At 43.1% G+C, this 22,536-nt stretch overlaps 1 protein-coding gene across 1 annotated transcript in view; it reads left to right on the top strand.

Annotated features, from left to right (window-relative positions):
* The window catches only part of TMPRSS9 (transmembrane serine protease 9), a 331,091-nt gene extending 308,720 nt beyond the window's left edge, over positions 1 to 22,371 (top strand). The window contains exon 21 of the mRNA XM_040417828.1: positions 20,929 to 22,371. Coding sequence (XP_040273762.1) covers positions 20,929 to 21,090 — 162 coding nt within the window. The 3' untranslated portion in view covers positions 21,091 to 22,371. The remainder of the gene's footprint in view (positions 1 to 20,928) is intronic.
* Positions 22,372 to 22,536: the final 165 nt, after the last annotated feature.

Here is a 22,536-nt window from a genome sequence, read left to right as displayed (position 1 = left end):
CCCACCCTGGGATTCTGGTTCTATTGCTCCCCGGCCGTCTCTGCAGCTCTGTGATGCTCTGGCTTCAACATCCTGATGGGTGCGAAGTGACCACTGCAGCCAATCACTGGCCACAACGGTGACCTGTGTCAAGTGCCACACGAGTGACAGGTCATCCTCCAAATGCACTGTACACCTTTGAACTTAGTGCATTTGAAGGACTATTTATGGACCACTAAGGTAATATCCATTGGATCACATGTTCAACTCGGATGACAAGACCAAAATACTATGAAGGTGATTCAGGAAAAGGGAAAAGTCAGTGTCATTTACTACTTGCTAATGGGGAGTATCACCCATGATATTGGTCCAACAACTAAGCTTTATAGGATCCTGTCTTTCTGCTGTCTCTGAGCACTTGTTTTCTTTCTTTTTTACATATACCGTATTTTTCGTTCCATAAGGATTTAGAGGAGGAAAATAAGACATCAGATCAGACTCCCAATTTTTATCAGACCTCAGATCAAACCCCCAATCTTTATCAGACCCCTAAATCAGACCTCAGATCAGACTCTTAATCTTCATCAGACCCACAAGCTTCATCATACCTCAGATCAGACATAAAATAAATAAAAGAACTTACCTCTCCTGCTCTGGATGACGCCACCACTCATGATATCCAGTGAGCTCTTCCTGCACTCACCGCTCCCTGGTCTTCTGCTGCTGCAGCTCTGCACTGAGGGCTAATGTTGCACAGCATGAGGTCATAGTGTGCACTACACCCTGACACTGTACATAGTCAGGACACAGCACAGTGGGCGCTCAGCAGAAGACAAGGGAGCAGCGAGTACAGCCAGCACTAGAAACGCTATATTCACCGCTCCACGCTCCTACAGTGTACTGATGAGCGCTTCCATAATAAAATCACTCATTAGTATTCACTTCATAGGATGCACTGCCATTTTTCCCCACACTTTTGAACCTAACTATGGCATACAGTTCATCTTTTCATTTAAATCTGGCCTTAGAAGTATCTTCAACTGCTTAACACAAAATGACCTAACTGTACAACATTTGTGTATAAGGGATGTGTGGAGTGGGCTCAAAAGTCTATGTTGCAAGAAATTTGAAGACCGAATATTTAAAGGGAACCTGTCATGTGGATATTTGATTATAATCTAACTAATTATATACAATCATTAACTACTAAAAAGTGCCTTAGATGTATTCACTTACTGGTGTGACAGATGGTTACCTCATAATATACACACAAAGATGCCACATGCTAATGAGCTGATTTGAGTCCAGCGTATATTTATTCAGAGCTATAGCCACTCCCCTGCCCACCTGCTGCTGGTTCATATGGAAACAAACTGTCATTCAGCAGCAGGTGGGCGGGGAGAGTCAGGAGCTCATGAATATTCATGACTCATCATTATCAGCTGGAGCTTTTCAATACAAGATGTTGGCAGATTGACTGGGTCAATTAAAGAAAGTGACCCAGCATTGTGCTAAGCGAATCAGTCACTTATTTATGTTGCCCTTAGTTAGGACACCATAAAACTGGTGACAGGTTCCCTTTAACTCTTCAAGCACCATGATGTACCCGTACGTCACAGTAGTTGAGGGAATGCAAGTAGCGGGCTGCTGTAGTTATCCCGCTCCATATGCAGTGGGTGCTGGTTGTATCATACAGCAGGCACCCGGCCGCAATGACGGGGAACAGTGATCCGCTGAACCCTGTCATTTAACCCCTCAACAACGATCAACACCAATCTAGGCACCTGCGGCTCCCTCTGGCTTCCGATCAGGCCTGCCACGGTAAGTTCCCTGCTGCTCTGTGCATGAAGCACAGCTCAGCTGGTCCTAAATGTAAGGAGATCCCTGAATCTTTCTTCCATTTATTCTGGTCTTGCCCTGTCTGCAAGAGTTCTTTCTTCGTGATTCAATCCCAGAAGCCACAAAATATGCCTCCTCTTCAGTGATCCTTTCTTTCCCTCTGATAGCAGTCTCTTCCTATGTGAGAACTTCGATCATGCTAGGAGAACAGTGAATAAGTTTTCTTTGGCCTCTACCCCACCTACCCTTCAAGACTTGATTTATTCCGTTAACAGTACCATACCCCTTAGGCCTCTTACACACGAATGTTGTGCATCTGTTCCGTGCATTGGAGACCGCAATTTGCGGTCCCCAATGCACGTGCAACGTCCATGCGGCGGCCAGGACGGATCGAGACCCTTCAACTTGAATGGGTCCGTGATCCGTCCGCACCGCAAAAAGATAGAACAAGTTCTATTATTTTGCGGTGCGGAAGTACAGACAGAAACACCACGGAAGAACTCCGTAGTGCTTCCGTGATGCGGAGTGCACAAGGGCCGGTGCCCGTGTATTACAGACATCCTTATTTCTACACTTAACGTTCATGTGCAAGAGGTCTCAAAAAGTTAAGTGTAGAAACAAGGATGCCAAATTCAACATTTGGTGCAGGTGGCTTAATTCCATTACTAACCTGCACTTGGTATTCATTAATTGTCACTGAGCTCCGTACATTCTTTCTGTACTGTGGCACCATGCTCTCTCTGTTGTGTTGGATCTTAGAGACTTCTTCGTGCATGTATATTACAGCCGCCCTCCCTCCATCACTTACCGTATGCATTATTTTGAATGTTTGGCTGCTCGCTTTTTGAACTTTGTATCTCTGGGATCTTACTAGAATGTATATACTGAGTTTATTTGCATCACACATACCTATTTTTTTTTTTTTCGGTATGTCTTTCTCTTATGTCCGTTGTCCAATGGGCTTTTTCCCTTGCGATACTGCATTATATTGCTTCTTTTTATAACATGTATCTGATGAAGATGATCCTTTATGTAGCCATGTCTGCATTTATATAGCATTATTCACATGCGGTGAATATATGAAAATGTGATTTAAAATGTGTTGTATCATTGAAATAATCAATACACTTTCACAGCAGCTGGAGTGCCAAAGGTTGCTGATCCCGGCTCTGGAACATTCTTCTTTGGTCAACCAGACTAATTTCTGACATTCACTCTTATCATGCATCCTAAAAGAACATAGGGGGTAATTTATTATACATTTTCCCCTCCCCTCCATGACGGCACCTTACTTGGAGATTATCCTCCTCCTCCAGCCAGGCAGGGACAGGAAGGTTCAAAAGGGCCCGCCTCCTCACTTATCTTCAGTGTCTTCCTGTTCCTGCCAGGCGGAAGATAGGACTACGTTCGTGCTCCGGTCGGGAGCTATCGCGGATGGCGGGTGCATTGCGCCAGCCACGGTCTTACCTTGGGCAAGTAAGTCCGTCCATGGATGCCTGCCGCAGTCCTCTCCTTATTCAAAACTCGCGCGCGCCAGCGCGTAGTGGCAGGCCGCGGCAACCGGACACTCAAAGGAGTACTTCCGGTTTCTAGGCCGCCCGCTGCCCGAGATTCTCGGCTCCGGCGGGTGACGTCATCTGGGGGCCTAATTGTGGTAGCCGGAGAGTTGCCGGCCCGGATGACGTCGGAGGTCCTGGGGAGACTTCCGGCCATACGTAGATTTAAAAACTGGCGCCCTGGTCAAGTCGGATGTCGGCCTCTGACCAGAGAGTTTGCAAGCTTTCCTGCAGCCTCAGATATCCGCACATATGGATCAGGGGGAAGCTATGGACCAACCTGTAGCTGTGAGTGACATCCAGGTTATGGAATGCTGCTTGCACTGTTACTAAGTCTTTCTCATCTTTCCCCTTTTTTTTTGTATGGAAGAGTGACAAAGATAGTTCTGTAAGGCCTAAAATATCGCCGAAATCTAAAATTCCTAGATGTCGCGTATGTTCGGCCAAACTCCCCGATAATTATGCTAAAAAACTTTGTGGAAAATGTATTGATAGCATTGTTAGGGAAGAAGTCCCGTCTTTAAAACAGGAATTGCAGTGCCTGATTAGAAATGATAAGCTCAAAGTCCTGTCTACAAATGCTCGCAGTTTAGGTAAAAAAATCAATGAACTTGGGTCAATAATGGCATCTGAGAATGTAGATTTAGTGGCTGTTACGGAGACATGGTTTAATGAAAGAAATGACTGGGACATAACCATACCAGGGTACTCTTTATACAGAAGAGACAGAGAAGGCAAGAAAGGAGGAGGAGTGGCCCTGTATGTGAAAGATAGCATTAAATCTAACCTAATACAAGTTGGTGAGGCCAACATAGAGTCAGTTTGGGTTACGTTGCAGTTTGCTAACCATGCAGTAACTCGTGTAGGTGTGATATATAGACCACCTGGTCAAGTTAAAGAACTAGATGATCTACTAGTTGAAGAAATAGCTAAAATGACAATGAAAGGAGAAGTTATCATTATGGGAGATTTCAATCTTCCAGATATAAACTGGAAAACCAAAATAGCAAGTTCTACCAGGAGTACAGATATTCTAAATTCCCTACTGGGGTTATCTCTACAACAAGTGGTTGAGGAGCCAACCCGGAGGGAGGCCATTTTGGATTTGGTATTCACAAACGGGGATTCGGTATATGATGTCATTGTAGGCGAAACCTTGGGATCTAGTGATCACCAGTCAGTGTGGTTTAATATAAGAACTGTGAAAGAGTCCCACCACACAAAAACAAAAGTTTTAGATTTTAGAAAAACAGACTTTTCAAAAATGAAATTAGTCATAAATGAGTCCTTATCAGACTGGAACGGATTACATGGAGTCCAGGAGAAATGGGACTACTTAAAAGGTGCATTATTGAAGGCAACAGAAAATTGCATTAGACTTGTCAGTAAAAGCAAAAAAAGGAGGAGACCACTGTGGTACTCAGCAGAAGTGGCCCAAATCATTAAAAATAAAAAGCTAGCATTTTGTAATTATAAAAAAACCCAGAGCAATGAAGATAAGGAAATCTACAAGATTAGGCAGAGAGAGGCCAAGCAAGTTATAAGAACTTCTAAAGCGCAGGCAGAAGAAAAACTAGCTCAGTCTATGAAAAAAGGGGATAAGACATTCTTCAGATATATAAATGAAAAAAGGAAATTAAAACAAGGAATAACTAAATTAAAAACAAAGGACAGAAGGTATGTAGAAGAGAATAAAGGGCTAGCCGACTGCCTTAATGAATACTTCTGTTCAGTTTTTACAAAAGAAAAAAGGAGAAGGACCTCCACTAGAAAGAATGACTAATAAATCGTTTGATGCATGTATCTTTACAGAGGAAGATGTTCTAAGTTTGCTGTCTAAGGTGAAGACAAATAAGTCACAGGGGCCTGATGAGATACACCCAAAATTATTAAAAGAGCTTAGTGGTGAGCTGGCAAAACCGTTAACAGATTTATTTAACCAATCATTAGTAACAGGAGTCGTCCCGGAAGATTGGAAATTGGCAAATGTCGTGCCCATTCACAAGAAAGGTAGTAGGGAGGAATCGAGCAACTATAGACCAGTGAGTCTGACATCAATAGTAGGCAAATTAATGGAAACCCTATTAAAGGATAGGATTGTGGAACATCTAAAATCCCATGGATTGCAAGATGAAAAACAACATGGGTTTACTTCAGGGAGATCATGTCAAACAAATCTTATAGATTTTTTTGACTGGGTGAATAAAATAATAGACGGTGGAGGTGCAGTAGACATCGCATATCTAGATTTTAGTAAGGCTTTTGACACTGTCCCACATAGAAGACTTATCAATAAACTGCAGTCATTGAGCATGGACTCCCATATTGTTGAGTGGATTAGGCAGTGGCTGAGTGACAGACAACAGAGGGTTGTAGTCAATGGAGAACATTCAAAACAAGGTCATGTTACCAGTGGGGTTCCACAGGGATCTGTACTGGGACCGATTTTGTTTAATATCTTCATAAGTGATATTGCAAAAGGCCTCGCTGGTAAGGTTTGTCTTTTTGCTGATGACACAAAGATATGTAACAGGGTTGATGTTCCTGGAGGGAAACGCCAAATGGAAAAGGATTTAGGAAAACTAGAAGAATGGTCAGAACTCTGGAAACTGAAATTTAATGTGGATAAGTGCAAGATAATGCACCTGGGGCGTAAAAACCCAAGGGCAGAATATAGAATATTTGACACAGTCCTGACCTCAGTATCTGAGGAAAGGGATTTAGGAGTAATTATTTCAGAAGACTTAAAGGTGGGAAGACAATGTAATAGAGCAGCACGAAATGCCAGCAGAATGCTTGGATGTATAGGGAGAGGTATAAGCAGTAGAAAGAGTGAAGTGCTTATGCCGCTGTACAGAACACTGGTGAGACCTCACTTGGAGTATTGTGCGCAGTACTGGAGGCCATATCTCCAGAAGGATATAGATACTCTAGAGAGAGTTCAGAGAAGAGCTACTAAACTAGTACATGGATTGCAGGATAAAACTTACCAGGAAAGGTTAAAGGACCTTAATATGTATAGCTTGGAAGAAAGAAGAGACAGAGGGGATATGATAGAAACTTTTAAATACATAAAGGGAATCAACTCGGTAAAGGAAGAGAGCATATTTAAAAGAAGAAAAACTACCACAAGAGGACACAGTTTTAAATTAGAGGGGCAAAGGTTTAAAAGTAATATAAGGAAGTATTACTTTACTGAGAGAGTAGTGGATGCATGGAATAGCCTTCCTGCAGAAGTGGTAGCTGCAAATACAGTGAAGGGGTTTAAGCATGCATGGGATAGGCATAAGGCCATCCTTCATATAAGATAGGGCCGGGGGCTATCCATAGTATTCAGTATATTGGGCAGACTAGATGGGCCAAATGGTTCTTATCTGCCGACACATTCTATGTTTCTATGTTTCTATGATTAAGCAAGAAATAAAAACTGCTTTCTCAGATTTTTCTGCAGCCGCTAGAACATCAACATCAAAACAGGGGCCCAGGAAAAAATCCCCCTTAAAAACCTCTTCATCTTCCTCTGATGTTTCTTCAGATAGCGATGAGGAAAGTAATAATTCTGACTCTGATGGAGATTTTAAAAATTATTTATTTTCATCTGACGATATAAACGATCTATTGAAAGCGGTCAGGGATACCATGGAAATTAAAGAAGAAAAAGTACACAGGTCCGCCCAGGATAGAATGTTTTCAGTATTAGAAACCAAGAAGAAAAGGGTATTTCCGGTACACAAAAATCTGCAGTCTCTTATCTTGAGGGAGTGGAAAAATCCTGACAGGAAGGTTTTCCTACCCCGAACAATTAGGAAAAGGCTTCCTTTCGACGAAGAAGAATTGTCCCCGTTCTTGAGTTGTCCTAAAATTGATGTTTCACTCTCCAAACTAGCTAAAGGTTCTTCTTTACCATTCGAAGATACAGGATCATTGAGTGATCCTATGGACAAAAAAGTGGATGCTAACCTTAAAAGAACCTGGGATGCGGTTGCGGTTTTATTTAAACCTAATATCGCGGCCACGTCCGTAGCTAGGTCCCTAAAAAGTTGGTTGGAACAACTAGATATACTATTAAAATCCAATACCCCATACGAAAACTTTGCAGACTCCTTCCCTCTCTTATTAAAAGCCGTAGATTTTTTGTCAGACACAACAGCAGATTCTGTCAGGCTGGCCGCAAGAGCTACGGCTCTAGCCAATAACTCTAGAAGGGCACTTTGGCTAAAAGCTTGGTCCGGAGACACAGGTTCCAAAGCAAAACTATGTATTACCCGTTTTATGGTAATCTTCTCTTTGGTCAGGACTTAGATAAAATTCTAGAGAAAGCTTCTGATTCCAAAAAGAACTTCCCAGAGGATAAAAAGAAGAGGAAAGCTCCCTTTTTTCATCCCCAAAAAAAGGTTAGTTTTCAAAATAAAAGGAGTAAAACAGAAAACTGGAGATCAGGAAGACAGAAAGGGAAGGGTTTTATGTTCTCTCCCCGTTCCGAGGAATCTTCCAAAAAATGACGCCAGAGCCCCAGTGGGGGGAAGACTGGGAAAATTTGTGGATTGCTGGGAAAAATACTCATGCAGCCACTGGTTACTAAATACCCTCCACAAGGGGTACAGTATTCCCTTTGTGAAGAGTCCCCCCTCTCTATTTGTTCAGACTCCAGTTCAGAGCTCGGAACATCTCCAGCTTTGCATGGAGCAAGAAATCGAACTGCTAGTTCAGATGAACGTCTTAGTTCCGGTACCAACGGATCAAGTCGGTCTGGGCTGTTATTCCAGGGTTTTCTTGGTAAAAAAAACAAATGGGAAAATGCGTCTCATTATAAATATGAAAGCCCTGAACAGGTCCATAAAGTACGAGAAATTCAGGATGGAATCTATAAGAACCACGGTCAAAGTTCTACAAGAAGGGGTGTTTCTAGCATCCATAGATTTAAAAGATGCGTATTTTCACGTACCCATTCATCCAGGGTCACAACCTTTCTTGAGAATAGCGGTATGGGTCCAAGGGCATCTAAAACATTTCCAGTTTCAAGCTCTACCCTTTGGGATAACGACTGCCCCCAGGCTTTTTACAAAAATTATGCTAGAGGCAATAACCCCTCTGAGAAAGGAAAAAATAATGATAGTTCCATACCTGGACGACCTTTTGATAGTGGGGGACTCCCAGAAAGACCTAGAGACCAATCTATCCAAAACGATAGACAGACTGGAGGAACTGGGTTGGATTTTAAATCGGGAGAAGTCTCACTTAGTTCCCACGCAAAAAATAGTTTTTTTGGGAATTCTCATAGACTCGGTGAGCCAAAAATGCTTTTTACCAGCAGAGAAGATCACAAAAATCCAATCCCAAGTAAAACAATTCAGGCAACAAAAATCCCACACCATAAGACAAACGATGGCCCTGATAGGATCCTTTACAGCTTGTATCCCGGCAGTGAAGTGGGCGCAAATACATTCCCGTCCTCTTCAGACGTTTATGTTAAAAATATGGAACCGGAAACAAGATTCCCTGGACAGTCTAATAACAATTCCGGATCACATTCGGTCCTCACTAAAATAGTGGGAATTAAATTTAAATTTACAGAGGGGAGTTCCATGGATAGTGAGAGATCAGTTGATCCTCACCACGGATGCCAGCCTATGGGGCTGGGGAGCACATCTCCAAACAGTGTCAGCCCAAGGGGAGTGGTCACAATCCCAGAAGAGGTGCTAATCAAATCTCCGGGAACTTCTGGGGGTGTGGGAGGCTCTGAGTTACTTCTCAGAGGAGTTAAAGAGGTCCAATGTACAAATAAGATCCGACAACAAGACGGTGGTAGCATATATAAACCACCAGGGAGGAACAAAAAGCAAACAACTACAAGCCCTAGCCAACAATATTTTCTTGTGGGCGGAGGAGAATCTCCTCTCCCTATCAGCGGTTTTTCTAAAAGGGACGCAAAACATCCAAGCGGATTTCCTCAGCCGCAGGAAATTAGATCCGGGGGAGTGGAGTTTAAAAGAGGAAATTTTTCAGACCTTAACACAAAAGGTGGGGTCTTCCCCAAATAGACCTTTTTGCAAACAAAATAAATGCAATATTACCAACTTATTTTTCCCTAGATCCATGGGATCCGAGAAGTGCAGGAACAGATGCGCTAGCTCTTCCTTGGAATTTCCAACTGGCATACTGTTTCCCACCTCTGCCTCTGATTCCAAGGGTTCTCAGGAAAATAAAAGAAGAGAGGGCCGAGGTAATCCTAATTGTTCCCAACTGGCCAAGGAGATCCTGGTTTCCTCTCCTGGCAAAGATGTCCAAGGAGGATCCATGGATTCTACCCTGATCAGAAGACCTCCTCTGTCAAGGGCCAGTTCTCCACCCAAAGACGCAAAGTCTGCACCTCTCTGCTTGGATCCTGAAAGGGCAGTCTTAAAATCGAAGGGTTTATCGGACAGAGTAATTAATACCATGCTAGCCAGCAAAAAAGAAGTCACTAATAGAATTTACCGCAAAATCTGGAATAGATATGTTTCCTGGTGTTCAGAAAGTACTTCTAACTCCATGGGGAGTATTTTGTCTATTCTAGATTTTCTTCAAGAAGGTTTTAATAAAGGGTTAAAACCTAGCACTCTTAGAGTTCAGATTTCAGCATTAAGTGCCTATTTAGATGAAAAAATAGCTCTTAATCCGTGGATCATTCGCTTCATGAAGGGAACCGTCAGACTCAGACCCCGGAGTAGACCTCTGGTCGCTCTGTGGGATTTAAACTCTGTCCTCTCCGGTCTCACTAAACCCCCCTTTGAACCCTTAGAGTCAGCAAATATCAGATATCTGACCCTTAAAACAGTATTTCTAGTGGCCATTACTTCTGCACGTAGGGTTAATGAGATACAGGCCTTCTCGGTTAAAAAACCCTTCATGACGATCAGGGACGACAGAATAATTCTAAGATTCGACAATTCCTTTCTACCTAAGGTTGCCTCGGAGTTCCATAGGATGGAGGAGGTGGTTCTCCCTTCATTCTGTGAAAATCCCAGATCTAAAAAAGAAGAGGTTTTTCACACTTTGGATGTCAGAAGGTGTGTATATATATCAGAAACTAAAGACTGGAGAAAATCTAATAACCTATTTGTCCAATTCTTAGGGGGTAGGAGAGGATTAAAAGCGTCCAAACCTTCTATTACACGCTGGTTAAAATCAGCCATTTCAGAAGCCTACATAGCAATAGGAGAACGACCCCCGGTAAATATCAAGGCTCATTCTACAAGGGAAGTATCGACTTCATGGGCGGAAGAAGCATCCGCTTCCTTGGATCAGATCTGTAGGGCAGCAACCTGGTCGAATCCTCATACCTTTGTAAAACACTATAGGATAGATATTGATTCTAAAAGAGACCTATCCTACGTAGGAAAGTTTTACAAGCAGTTGTCCCTCCCTAATTGACTAATCTGTTAGTTCTCCAAGTAAGGTGCCGTCATGGAGGGGAGGGGAAAAGTTGAATTAGTCTTACTGGTAATTCCTTTTTCGCGAATCCCCCATGACGGCACCGCTTATATTCCCCCCCCAGAAGAAAAAAAAAAAGAGACTAGTTATAAAATTAAATAATTAGTCTAGAGTTATATGTATGAGATTTAATATGTATAACAGAGAATAGATAAGTAACTGGTGAAGGTCACAAATGAGTGTGTAAGTTTAGGGCCTGTCAAGTCTAGAAGACACTGAAGATAAGTGAGGAGGCGGGCCCTTTTGAACCTTCCTGTCCCTGCCTGGCTGGAGGAGGAGGATAATCTCCAAATAAGGTGCCGTCATGGAGGATTCGCGAAAAAGGAATTACCGGTAAGACTAATTCAACTATATTGGGCGTATTTCAAGTGCAGATAACTAATTGTTGCAGCGGTATCTGCAACTTCTCCCTGCTCACACCAGGTCTAAAAATGTGGTTATGTCATGGTCGGGCCAGGAGGCCCATCTCATTCATCATTTTCTACACCCGTTTTAGCCATAGAAAATGGTCTAAATGTAAGACAGCTAGGAAGCTGGCTTACATTTAGAAGCGGTGCTGGATGGACCGAAGTAACTTCATAACTTCAGCGGATCCTCCGCCAGTGCAGGGGCTTTATTAAAACTGGCGTTTTAGATGCCGGTCTCAATAAATGTGCCCCATAATCTATTTTTACTTGTTCATTTAGAATTTCTTGATATCACTGTTCAACTCTGCTGCAAGGTATTTCTGCCTAGTCCATATGCTTTACCAATAACTGGCCATGTGCTGTACATACTGACATCACTGCTGACGCCTAAAGTGGTTACATACATAGATTCAGCAATGTAAAAACCTCTCCATTGCAAAGGGTGAAATACACAGGAGCATAAATTGACATGCTACAGATTTCAAATCTGCACTGCAGGGCGATTTACAATGCATTTTATTTTTTGTACGTAGCCTAGCAGTGTAAAATGTAAACAAAAAGGTCCTTGCCCTGCGCCATGCCGCATAGGGCAAGGGGGAGCATCAGATGCTCCAATGCTCAAGTCAGAAGGGCCGGAGGGGTGAAGAACAGGTTATGTCCGGGTTCAGCGCTGAACCCAGACAACCCCTTACGGACGGAGGATAAAAGATAGTTTTCTGACCTTATGCGGCATCGGACGGCAGGATGAAAAGTATGATTAGTATTACACTGCGGGCTACCCTGGGGTACTGCTGGCGGGTTTACATGCATTTGGGAGGTGACCGGTTCCCTTTAATCTCATCCACTTTGCGGGTACTGCAAATTGGCCACATGAAAATCCGATGTTCAGCCCGGCTTAAAGGGCTTCTGTCACCCCACTAAACAGTTTTTTTTTTTTTTGGTTACTTATAATGCCTATAATGTGATTTATGCATACATACTGTAATTAATCATTTTGCTTCAGCAGATTCTGTTAAAAACGTACTTTTAAAATATGCAAATTACCTTGCTACCAGCAAGTAGGGCGGCTACTTGCTGGTAGCAGCCGCATCCTCCTATCCTAAAGACGCCCCCTCCGCATGTTGATTGACAGGGCCAGCGGACGGGATCTTTCTCTGGCTGGCCCTGTCTGCTATCAAGATCTCGCGCCTGCACCGTAACGGTATTCAGTCGGCGCGGGCGCACTGAGAGGCGGACGCTCGCTCGGCCGCTCCATCCTCAATGCGCCTGCGCCGATGACGTCACATCTACACCCGGCGCAGGCGCATTGAGGAAGGAGCGACCGAGCGAGCGTCCTCCTCTCAGTGCGCCTGCGCCGACTGAAGACAGGTACGGCGCAGGCGCCAGATTTTGAATGCAAACAGGGCCAGCAGAGAAAGATCCCGTCCGCTGGCCCTGTCAATCAGCATGTGGAGGGGTCGTCTTTAGGATAGGAGGATGCTAGAAGCAAGTAGCCGCCCTACTTGCTGGTAGCAAGGTAATTTGCATATTTTAAAAGTACGTTTTTAACAGAATCTGCTGAAGCAAAATGATTAATTACAGTATGTATGCATAAATCGCATTATAAGTAACCAAAAAAAAACTGTTTAGTGAGGTGACAGAAGCCCTTTAATGGCGGATTAAGTGGTTTTATTGTTGCTTTTTTTACATGCCTGTTTGAGTGTCTTTTTTTTTTTTTTTTTTTTTTTTTTTTTACAATACACAGTTTGCTTTTAGCAGCATTTTCTGTTTTTTGGTTAATGTCAAAAACTGTGTAAACAAAAAAAAACACCATAAAAAAGAAAATGAAGATTACACTTACCGGTATTCGGATTTTCCAGACCCCACGACAGCACCATAGAGAGAGGGATCCACCCCCAGGGACAGGAAACCTACAGAAATAAAAGGGTGGAGCCTCTCCTCCTATTCAGTGGATTACAGAGCAAGAGAGGGACTCCTACACCATTAATCAGTTTTTATATATATATATATATATATATATATATATATATATACACACACACAAACCATCACCAAGGGAGGGAATTAGGAAGGGTGCTGTCGTGGGGTCTGGAAAAATCAGATTACCAGTAAGTGTAATCTTCATTTTTCCCCTCCCCCACGACAGCACCATAGAGAGAATTACAGAGGAAGAACCCTTCCTAGGGAGGGACCACCGCTTGCAAAACCTTTCTACCGAAAGAAAGATCAGAAGAAGAGTGCAGATCCAAACGGTAGTGATGGAAAAAAGTAGAGGGAGAAGACCACGTGGCTGCCCTACAAATTTGCTCAATAGAGGCCCCTGACCTTTCTGCCCAAGAAGTGGAAACAGAGCGAGTAGTGAGCCTTCACCGAGACTGGAGGAGACAGGCCCTCCTCCAGGTAAGATTGTATAATGCCCAGTCTAAGCCACCTAGACAGGGTACTTTTGGTAGCCTTCTTCCCTTTATTCGATCCTGAAAAGAGAATGAATAAAGAGGAAGACTTTCTCCATTTTTGTGTAATTTTGAGATACTGAATTAGGCATCTCCTTACATCTAGGGTATGAAATGTCATCTCTCCAGAATTTTTGGGATGGTCACAAAAGGAGGGAAGAATAAGCTCTTGGGACCTACGAAATTTAGATGACACCTTGGGTAAAAAGGCCGGATCAGGCAAAATGATAACTCTATCCTCCAGAATTGTAGTGAAAGGGGGGTTAATGGAAATGGCCTGTAACTCGCTTATCCTTCTAGCAGTAGTGAGGGCCACTAGCAAAACAAGCTTGAAAGTAAGAAGCTTTATGCTTACAGAATCAATAGGCTCAAAGGGTACTTTGGTTAAGGAGTTAAGCACAATGTTAAGATCCCACGGGGGAACTCTAGGGGATAAAACTGGCATCATCCTATCTACCGCTTTAAAGAATCTAGCGATCCATGGATTGGAGGCAAAGTTCTGCTCGAATAGAACTGACAGGGCAGAGACCTGTACTTTAGGAGTACTCTTAGCCAGACCTAAGGAAAGGCCTTTCTGTAAAAATTTCAGAACCTGGGAAATAGGGACAGACAAGGGTAAATGTCCTGGGTTCAGATTACTGAATTCAATAAATTTCTTCCAAGTTCTGGCGTAGATAGATATGGTAACAGGCTTTCTGCTTTTAAGCAAGGTGGTGATGAGCTCCTGAGAGAAACCTTTTTTGATCAATAAGCTCCATTCAAATTCCATGCAGTCAGATGGAGACCACTGACCGCCTGATGAAAAACTGGACCTTGGGACAACAGATCCGGCAGGTCCGGCAGAATCCAGGGTTTTGAGATCGACATCGTCCGGAGCGGAGTGAACCATGCCCTCTTGGGCCAAAAGGGGGCAATAAGGATGACCCTTGCCCTGTCCTTTCTGATCTTTCTTAGGACTGCTGGAATCAATTGGAAGGGGGGAAAAGCATATGCTAGGGGAAAGTCCCACTTCAGTAGAAAAGCATCCACCCCATAGGGGGATTCTCTTGGATTTAGGGAACAAAAGACTTCCACTTTCTTGTTCTGGCTTGTACTGAAGAGATCTATGACTGGCATGCCCCATGACGCACTGATCCTGGAAAATACTGAGGTGTTCAGGGACCATTCCCCTTGCTTTAATGGATGTCTGTTGAGAAAATCTGCGTGAATATTCTCCTTTCCTTTTATGTGGAGGGCCGATACGTGGCTGACTTGCTTCTCTAGCATCGCTAATAATTTTCCTGCTTCCCACCGTAGGGACGCCGACCTTGTCCCCCCTTGATGGTTCACATATGCCACAGTCATTTGATTGTCTGAAAGGATTCTCACATGGCCTGTGCCTAATAGTGGCAGAGCTGCTTTTACGGCTAGTCTTACAGCTACCAACTCTTTCCGGTTGGAAGAGAATGATTTTTGGACTGGGGACCATAGACCCTGAAAATTGTATTGTCGAATGTGGGCACCCCACCCCCAAGGGCTTGCATCCGTGGTCAGAACCATAGGATCCGGGTATGACCATGGAACTCCCTGAACTAGATTGTCCCTGTCCAGCCACCAAGATAGACTCCTTCTGGTTGTGTCTGAAATTTTTATCCTGACATTCAACATCCCCTTGTGTTTTTTGAAGGCTGTCAAGATCTCCGACTAACTGACGGGAATGAAATTGGGCCCACTCTACTGCCGGGATGCAGGAGGTAAGGGATCCTAGGACTGACATGGTCTTTCGAAGAGTCAGGGATGCGGAAGAGAGGGATCTGACTTGATTCCAGATTTTTGTAATTTTTTCTTCTGGGAGATACACTTTCTGAGTCTCTGAGTTTAAAACCAGGCCAAGGAACCGCTGAATTTTGACCAGTTTTAATTTGGACTTTTTGTAATTTACTATCCAACCCAGCTCTTGAAAGGTCTGAATGACTGTCTGAACGTTCCTTTCACAATCCAGCCTGGAACTCGCAATAATCAGAAAGTCGTCCAGATATGGAACTATCAAAATGTCTTTGATCCTTATGAACGACATCATCTCTGCTACTACTTTCGTAAATATTCTTGGGGCCATAGTCAGGCCAAAGGGCAATGCCTGGAACTGAAATTGCCGAATCTGACCATCTATCGGAATCGCCACTCTCAGGAATTTCTGAAACCGCTGGTGCATTGGTATATGGAAATAAGCATCTTTTAAATCCAACACCGCCATGAAACAATGAGGAAAAAGAAGCTGGATCGTATTCCTCATTGCTTCCATCTTGAACTTTTTGAACACCAGAAATTTGTTCAAATCCCTGAGATTGATGATCGTCCTGTGTGTACCATCCGGTTTTTAGAGGAAGAGTTTCCGAACAGGAATCCTTTGCCCCCAAAATTTCTGGATCTAAATCTCTGATCCTTATCCCTGCTTGGCCTTCTGCCTGCATAATTTCTATAGGGACGAAAGGACTGCCTGTTCCGGGAACCAAAGATAGCAGCAGGATTAGGGACTGGAAACCTTTTCTTTCTATCGGTTGCTTTTTCTAAAAGGTCGTCTAATTCTGGCCCAAACAAAAATTCTCCCTGACAGGGGATATTACATAACCTCTGTTTGGAGGCTATATCACCCCCATTCCAACTTTTTAACCAAAGAGCCCTACGCGCAGAATTGGTGAGGGAGGCTGACTGTGCGCTAAGCTTAATAGAATCAACCGACGCATCTGTTAGAAAGTCAGCTGCTTTTTGTAAAGTTGGCAAGGAGGACAATATCTGATCCCTAGGGGCTCTTTCTTTTAATTGCACTTCTAGCTGCTGTTACCAGAGAGCTAAAGTCCTAGCCGTGACTGTAGCCGCTACAGCGGGGCAAAAGGATAAGGTAGATGCCTCCCAGGCACCCCTAAGGAAGCTTTCCGCCTTTTTATCTAAGGGCTCTTTAAGCATGCCCGTATCTTCAAAAGGAAGAGAGGACTTCCTAGACACCTTAGAGATGGCCACATCAATTTTAGGAGCTTTCCCCCAGGAGGAAGAGGCCACTTCTTCAAACGGATATTTACGTTTAAAGGCCTTAGAGGCAAATACTTTCCTTCCTGGCTTCCTCCATTCTCTCTGAATCAAAGACATAATGCTGCTATGTACGGGAAAACAACGACTCTTCCTTTCCTGTAACCCCTCAGAGTCTGCTACAGATTAATTCTCCTTAACATCCTCAATGTTCATGGTAGATCTTATAACTTTCAGCAATTTGTCTATCTTCTGAAGGAAAAAAGGTGTTGGACATAGACTCATCTTCTGATAAGGAACCAGACGAGGACGACCCTGGTGGTGTGTCACTGTCGTCTGGAGAGAAGTCCTGAGGCAGGCCAGATCTTGCATTTTTATCCTTAACCAATGTTTTTTCCTTCTTGCCTGACTTAAGGGTATTTTTAACCTCCGTCTTAATGAGCGATCTAATGTTTTCCAATAAGGATGGTGATTCGTCCGAAATGGTCTTATCTATGCATTTTTGGCATAATTTCTTCCCATAAGAAGAAGATAGAGAAGTTCTGCACAGCGCACACTCCTTGTTTTTTCTCTTTGCCAGCATGTTCTTTGGTTTAGGCTGGAAAGGAGAGAGCACAAGGAATAACTTTAATAAAAAACCAATAAACTGAGCCACTTACCCCCTGAAGATCAAAGAACTACCAGGATGGGAGTCACTTCACCCTCAGCAGATTCCTGTCTTCCTTCTTCCTCCATGAAAAACCGGATGGTAGGAGGTATGGAGTCTATACACTTTATAGAGAAAAAGAGGGGGTATAGTCAATCCATTTGGCCCATAGTATTTGTTACCCATGTAACAACTACCAGGAGGCTCCTACATGCGATATCGATAGGCACAGACCGTCCTGTATAGCTCACTGACTGGTCTGGCATGCATCCTTTAAATACAAACATTCGGCATTTCCTGCCGCTTTAGAAGAGTGTCACATCCGGTATTCTAAAACCGGAAGTCGTGCTTGCGTTCCACTTCTCTATTGAGCTGGAGGGCAGACCGGAAGTGCGTCATACCCTCCGCGCGTACCGGAAGTGACCTTCATGTGTCCGGAGGCGCTCAGCTGCTCCAGCCGAATCCAAGTGGCAGAGCCTCGCGTTCGAGGATACCACTTCCACCGCACGTATAGCGTTTCTCATGGGGCAGAGCTCTCCCTGAGAGTTACCCACATGGCTGCCGCAAGATACGGAGGGCCCCTGGAGCACCTCCGTACCCTAGGGTCCTGTCAGCCTGCCCAGCAGCGCGATGGACCCCAGCAGCAACCGACGGCCCTCTAGGAAACTCCTAGGAAGCAAAAAAAAAGACCGCCGGTAAGACCGAAAAGAAAAACTGTAGGTCTCCCACTCCAGGGACAGGAAACCACTGAATAGGAGGAGAGGCTCCACCCTTTTATTTCTGTAGGTTTCCTGTCCCTGGGGGTGGATCCCTCTCTCTATGGTGCTGTCGTGGGGGAGGGGAAAAAACATGTAAAGTGGGGAAAATAACAAATGCATTTTTATCAGTCAATCAAATGTTCAAGGATGGTGGCTCACTCAGGACGGAATTATAGAATTGGTGCTGCTAACCCGCAAGAGGGACACCCACCCTCTGGTCAAAATCAGTGTCTATACAATTAAAGTAGGGTGAGCACTCAACAGATGGCGTTTTGGAAGTTAAAAGTTTAATTAAACACTAAAATAATGTTAAAATATTGCTAAAATATACACATAATGAGGGATTGATATGTATATACAATTTCATATATTGAACATATAACAATTCACATAGATAAGCAATTGTCCCATTAGGTATGAGCGGTCTCTTAAAGAACAATATAATATGTAATATAATATATAGGTGTCCTGTAAAAGTTTGGTAATCCACTACTGGAGCGTCTCTCTCAACACTCATGTGCTGGTTGATGGCACGTATTCAGTGGTATCACCCAATATCGTGTTACATATATGATCCGCTTTGCACTTGCTGGTTATAGTCTTGTGATGCCGGTATTTGGACAGAATATGGAGGTAGCTGTGTCTTACCTTCCTCGTGTCTGTCCCAGGCCTTCCTCTGGTTTAGCGAGGGCAACGCAGGACACAGTTGGCGTGGCTCTGCGTGCTCCTTCGCTGACTCACCGACTTCTCGCGGGAGTTGAGGCTCTGTTCCGGTTTAGTCCGTTCACGTGACTTGTATCCAGCGCAACAGGCACAACAAAAAGTCTGTCTTGGAAAAGAAATGGTGGCTCTCTCACTATACCACTTCTGGAATGGTGCACTACCCCTCAGCACTCCCAAATGCTGGTATATAGGAATAAGTGTAAAGTTTGGGTAGGGGGGTCACTCAAGTATTAAGGCAACCACACGATAATTAGGTATCCACATAATTTATATAGGCTTAAAAATACATATATACTGCAATATTACAAATAAAACATCTCATAAAACAATTAAAAGTACCGCTTAAATATCAATAGCACCAAAAACAAAGTTCAATGGCGTTGAAAACCCTGGGAGGGGCTATTTTTCAACAGCACTAGCACCTCTGAATAGGCTGTTTGGCCGTAGCTGTTATCAGATAGCTCCAAGTGCTATAGTCCAGAGACAGTTATAATTGTGATTTCCACACTTATTATAGAGTCATCGATATATCCGCATTATGACAGGATTTGAAATAATACAGGATACTTTACCGTTCCTGCAGTCCATCCGCTTGTACACCGAAATGCTTTGTTGTGAGCTGCAAGGACCTGTAGGTAGAATCTGTATAGGAAGTTCCCCACGCTCCTGGATATTCGTTGTAGCGGTGCCGCTTGGTATCACCGCTCTGACCTTCCAGGACCTGTGTGGCGTCCCACGTGGTTTGCTGGGCAGTCAGGTGAGCTGTAGTTCCAGGCGGGGTTTTCAAATTGCTTTAGCGTGGAAGATTTATTCCATAACCACTTTGAATCCAAATGTGGATATATAGTTGTAGATGTTTCTTCTTAGTAATCCCTCACTGTCATCATGCATTAAAAAATGCATATAACAAGAGGAATTGTATGAATGGGTATACCCATTCATACAATTCCTCGTTATATGCATTTTTAAATCGAAAATATAAAGTTTGGATTCTGAATAACTTATCTATGCAATCTTGGACATTATTTTCTTTTATACAAGAGTTTTAGAATGAGAAAAGGAATCTATATTACAAAAAACGCATAAGTGCACAAAAAAAAAACGCACATAAAACGCAACAGGGCATTTATGGTCCAGTAAAATCCAGGAGTCCACAGTTTTGATCCAGACTGTGGGTATAAAAGGCAGAGGTTGTTACAGGTGCGATACCACTGATGAAGGGAAGGAGAGTTCCCGAAACGCGTCTGAGCTGGATCGCTTGAGTAAAGAAGAAAACATCTCCGCAGTAACTTGCATGGCCATGCGAGAATTTTAACAATTACAAGAAATACCTGGAAGTAAGACAGACTTTTTGTTGTGCCTGTTGCGCTGGATACAAGTCACGTGAACGGACTAAACCGGAATAGAGCCTCAACTCCCGCAAGAAGTCGGTGAGTCAGCGAAGGAGCACGCAGAGCCACGCCAACTGTGTCCTGCGTTGCCCTCACTAAACCAGAGGAAGTCCTGGGACAGACACGAGGAAGGTAAGACATAGCTACCTCCATAATCTGTCCAAATACCGGCATGACCGGCATCACAAGACTATAACCAGCGAGTGCAAAGCGGATCATATATGTAACACGATATTGGGTGATACCACTGAATACGTGCCATCAACCAGCACATGAGAGTGTTGAGAGAGACGATCCAGTAGTGGATTACCAAACTTTTACAGGACACCTATATATTATATTCCATATTATATTGTTCTTTAAGAGACCGCTCATACCTAATGGGACAATTGCTTATCTATGTGAATTGTTACATGTTCAATATATGAAATTGTATATACATATCAATCCCTCATTATGTGTATATTTTAGCAATATTTTAACATTATTTTAGTGTTTAATTAAACTTTTAACTTCCAAAACGCCATCTGATGAGTGCTCACCCTACTTTAATTGTAAAGACATTTTTATCAGTGTCATCTTAGTGGCAGGCAAAAAAATAAATAGAAAAAAACAATCCCCAAACCAAATTTGTGCGAGATGGAAGACTTAAAATGATTTTTTTTGATGCAAAGTAACTTTTTTTTGCTCTTTATTTTAGGGTGATGCTGGTGGACCCCTAGCATGTAGAGAACCGTTTGGTCGATGGTTTCTAGCTGGAATAACTAGCTGGGGCTATGGCTGTGCAAGACCATACTTTCCAGGAGTTTACACCAGAATAACCTCTGTCCGTAACTGGATTGGGCAGACTTTACGATTATGAGAATTACAACTCAGGGAGAGGCAGACCAAACTGGATAAATCAAAACTGTGCACGGCCCGCTTAACCGCTAGCCTTAAGACCTTGGAAACGACAAAGAGGACATTCTACTGCAATGATCACTCATACACATGAGATGGAAAATGTAGACTGCATTTTCTATGAATAAATGTGACCTGCTCTTATGACAGCAAAATATCATGAATCTGTGCAACACAAAATGAGATTCTGAGCCTATGCCATCTATACACACTATTCCATACATGAGTAAAGTGATATGTATTTGGTAAAAAGGTCAATCTTTAGTAGAAATGCTGTGAAAAACTTTAGTGATAAATAAGGAGGTAATAAGGCATAGTCCTAAACAGCAACTTTTTATAGAGTTGCATGTATAGAACCAAAACAAATGTGCAACATCAAACCAAAAAGTTGACATATAGCAAACTCTTATCATTAACTATGCTGTTATGAAATGGAATAAGGGAAGACGATAGTGTCTTTTTTGAGATAAGACAGTCCTTCATACAATACAGAGTAATGATTCCTAATAAAGTCAGGAAGCAATTCTGTTCGTTGACCAAACATGCCTGAAGTGCAGCCTGGGAAATGTGACGTTAAAGAAGCTCATGATGTCCAGAAAATGTTGTCTTCTGTCATATGTATGTGATTGCCATAATGTAAACCACAAATATGCATGTAAGTATTCATAGAGCAATATATAAACAGTCTACAGACATTATACAGGTAAACGATGTGATACCTTGTTCTAGACAAACTGTATAAATGTGCATCTGTTAAGGTTTCCAGAATTAACATTCACGCACTACACACAAGTCAATCAAAATCAGTTTATTCATCCATGTCTGCTTCCATCATGATCCCAAGACGATAAAACATGAGGAATTCTTGTCAATACAGACGGAACAGATGTGGCATTTGGAAATCTGTAAAACAGTGTTGCAGTGAGGAATATGATGTCTATGATCAAGTGTGTAACCAGTAAAATATACTATTAAACAGCAAGTGTCTCCAGTCCGTGTTGTCTTATGTTTAACAGCCTACTAATTCATCTACGAAAGGCTTCTCATTCTCAAACGTAGGAACGATGGGTGAAAGCAGCAGCTGTAAGTTATGTATTCAGAAGACATGTAGAGTCCCCTTGCTGTATGTATATTATAAAAACAACATGACCATAGAACTTGGCCGAGTGGAATCCTGAGTAATAGCCGTTTCAACAGCATATGGCCTCTTTCACACGAACGTGTGCACTCCACGGGCACATTTCCGTGGGCATTCCGCATCACGGATACGGACCCAATCACTTGAATGGATCCGCAAATCCAGAGATGCGGAATGGTGCAGAACAGAAGCACGGAACAGAACCACTACAGAGTGCTTCCGTGGGGTTTCATCCCATACTTCCGTTCCGCAAAAAGATAGAACATTTCC

This window comes from Bufo bufo, chromosome 2, assembly GCF_905171765.1.
Source record: "Bufo bufo chromosome 2, aBufBuf1.1, whole genome shotgun sequence".
Lineage (NCBI taxonomy): Eukaryota > Metazoa > Chordata > Amphibia > Anura > Bufonidae > Bufo > Bufo bufo.
This window is presented reverse-complemented; position numbering and strand designations above follow the sequence as displayed.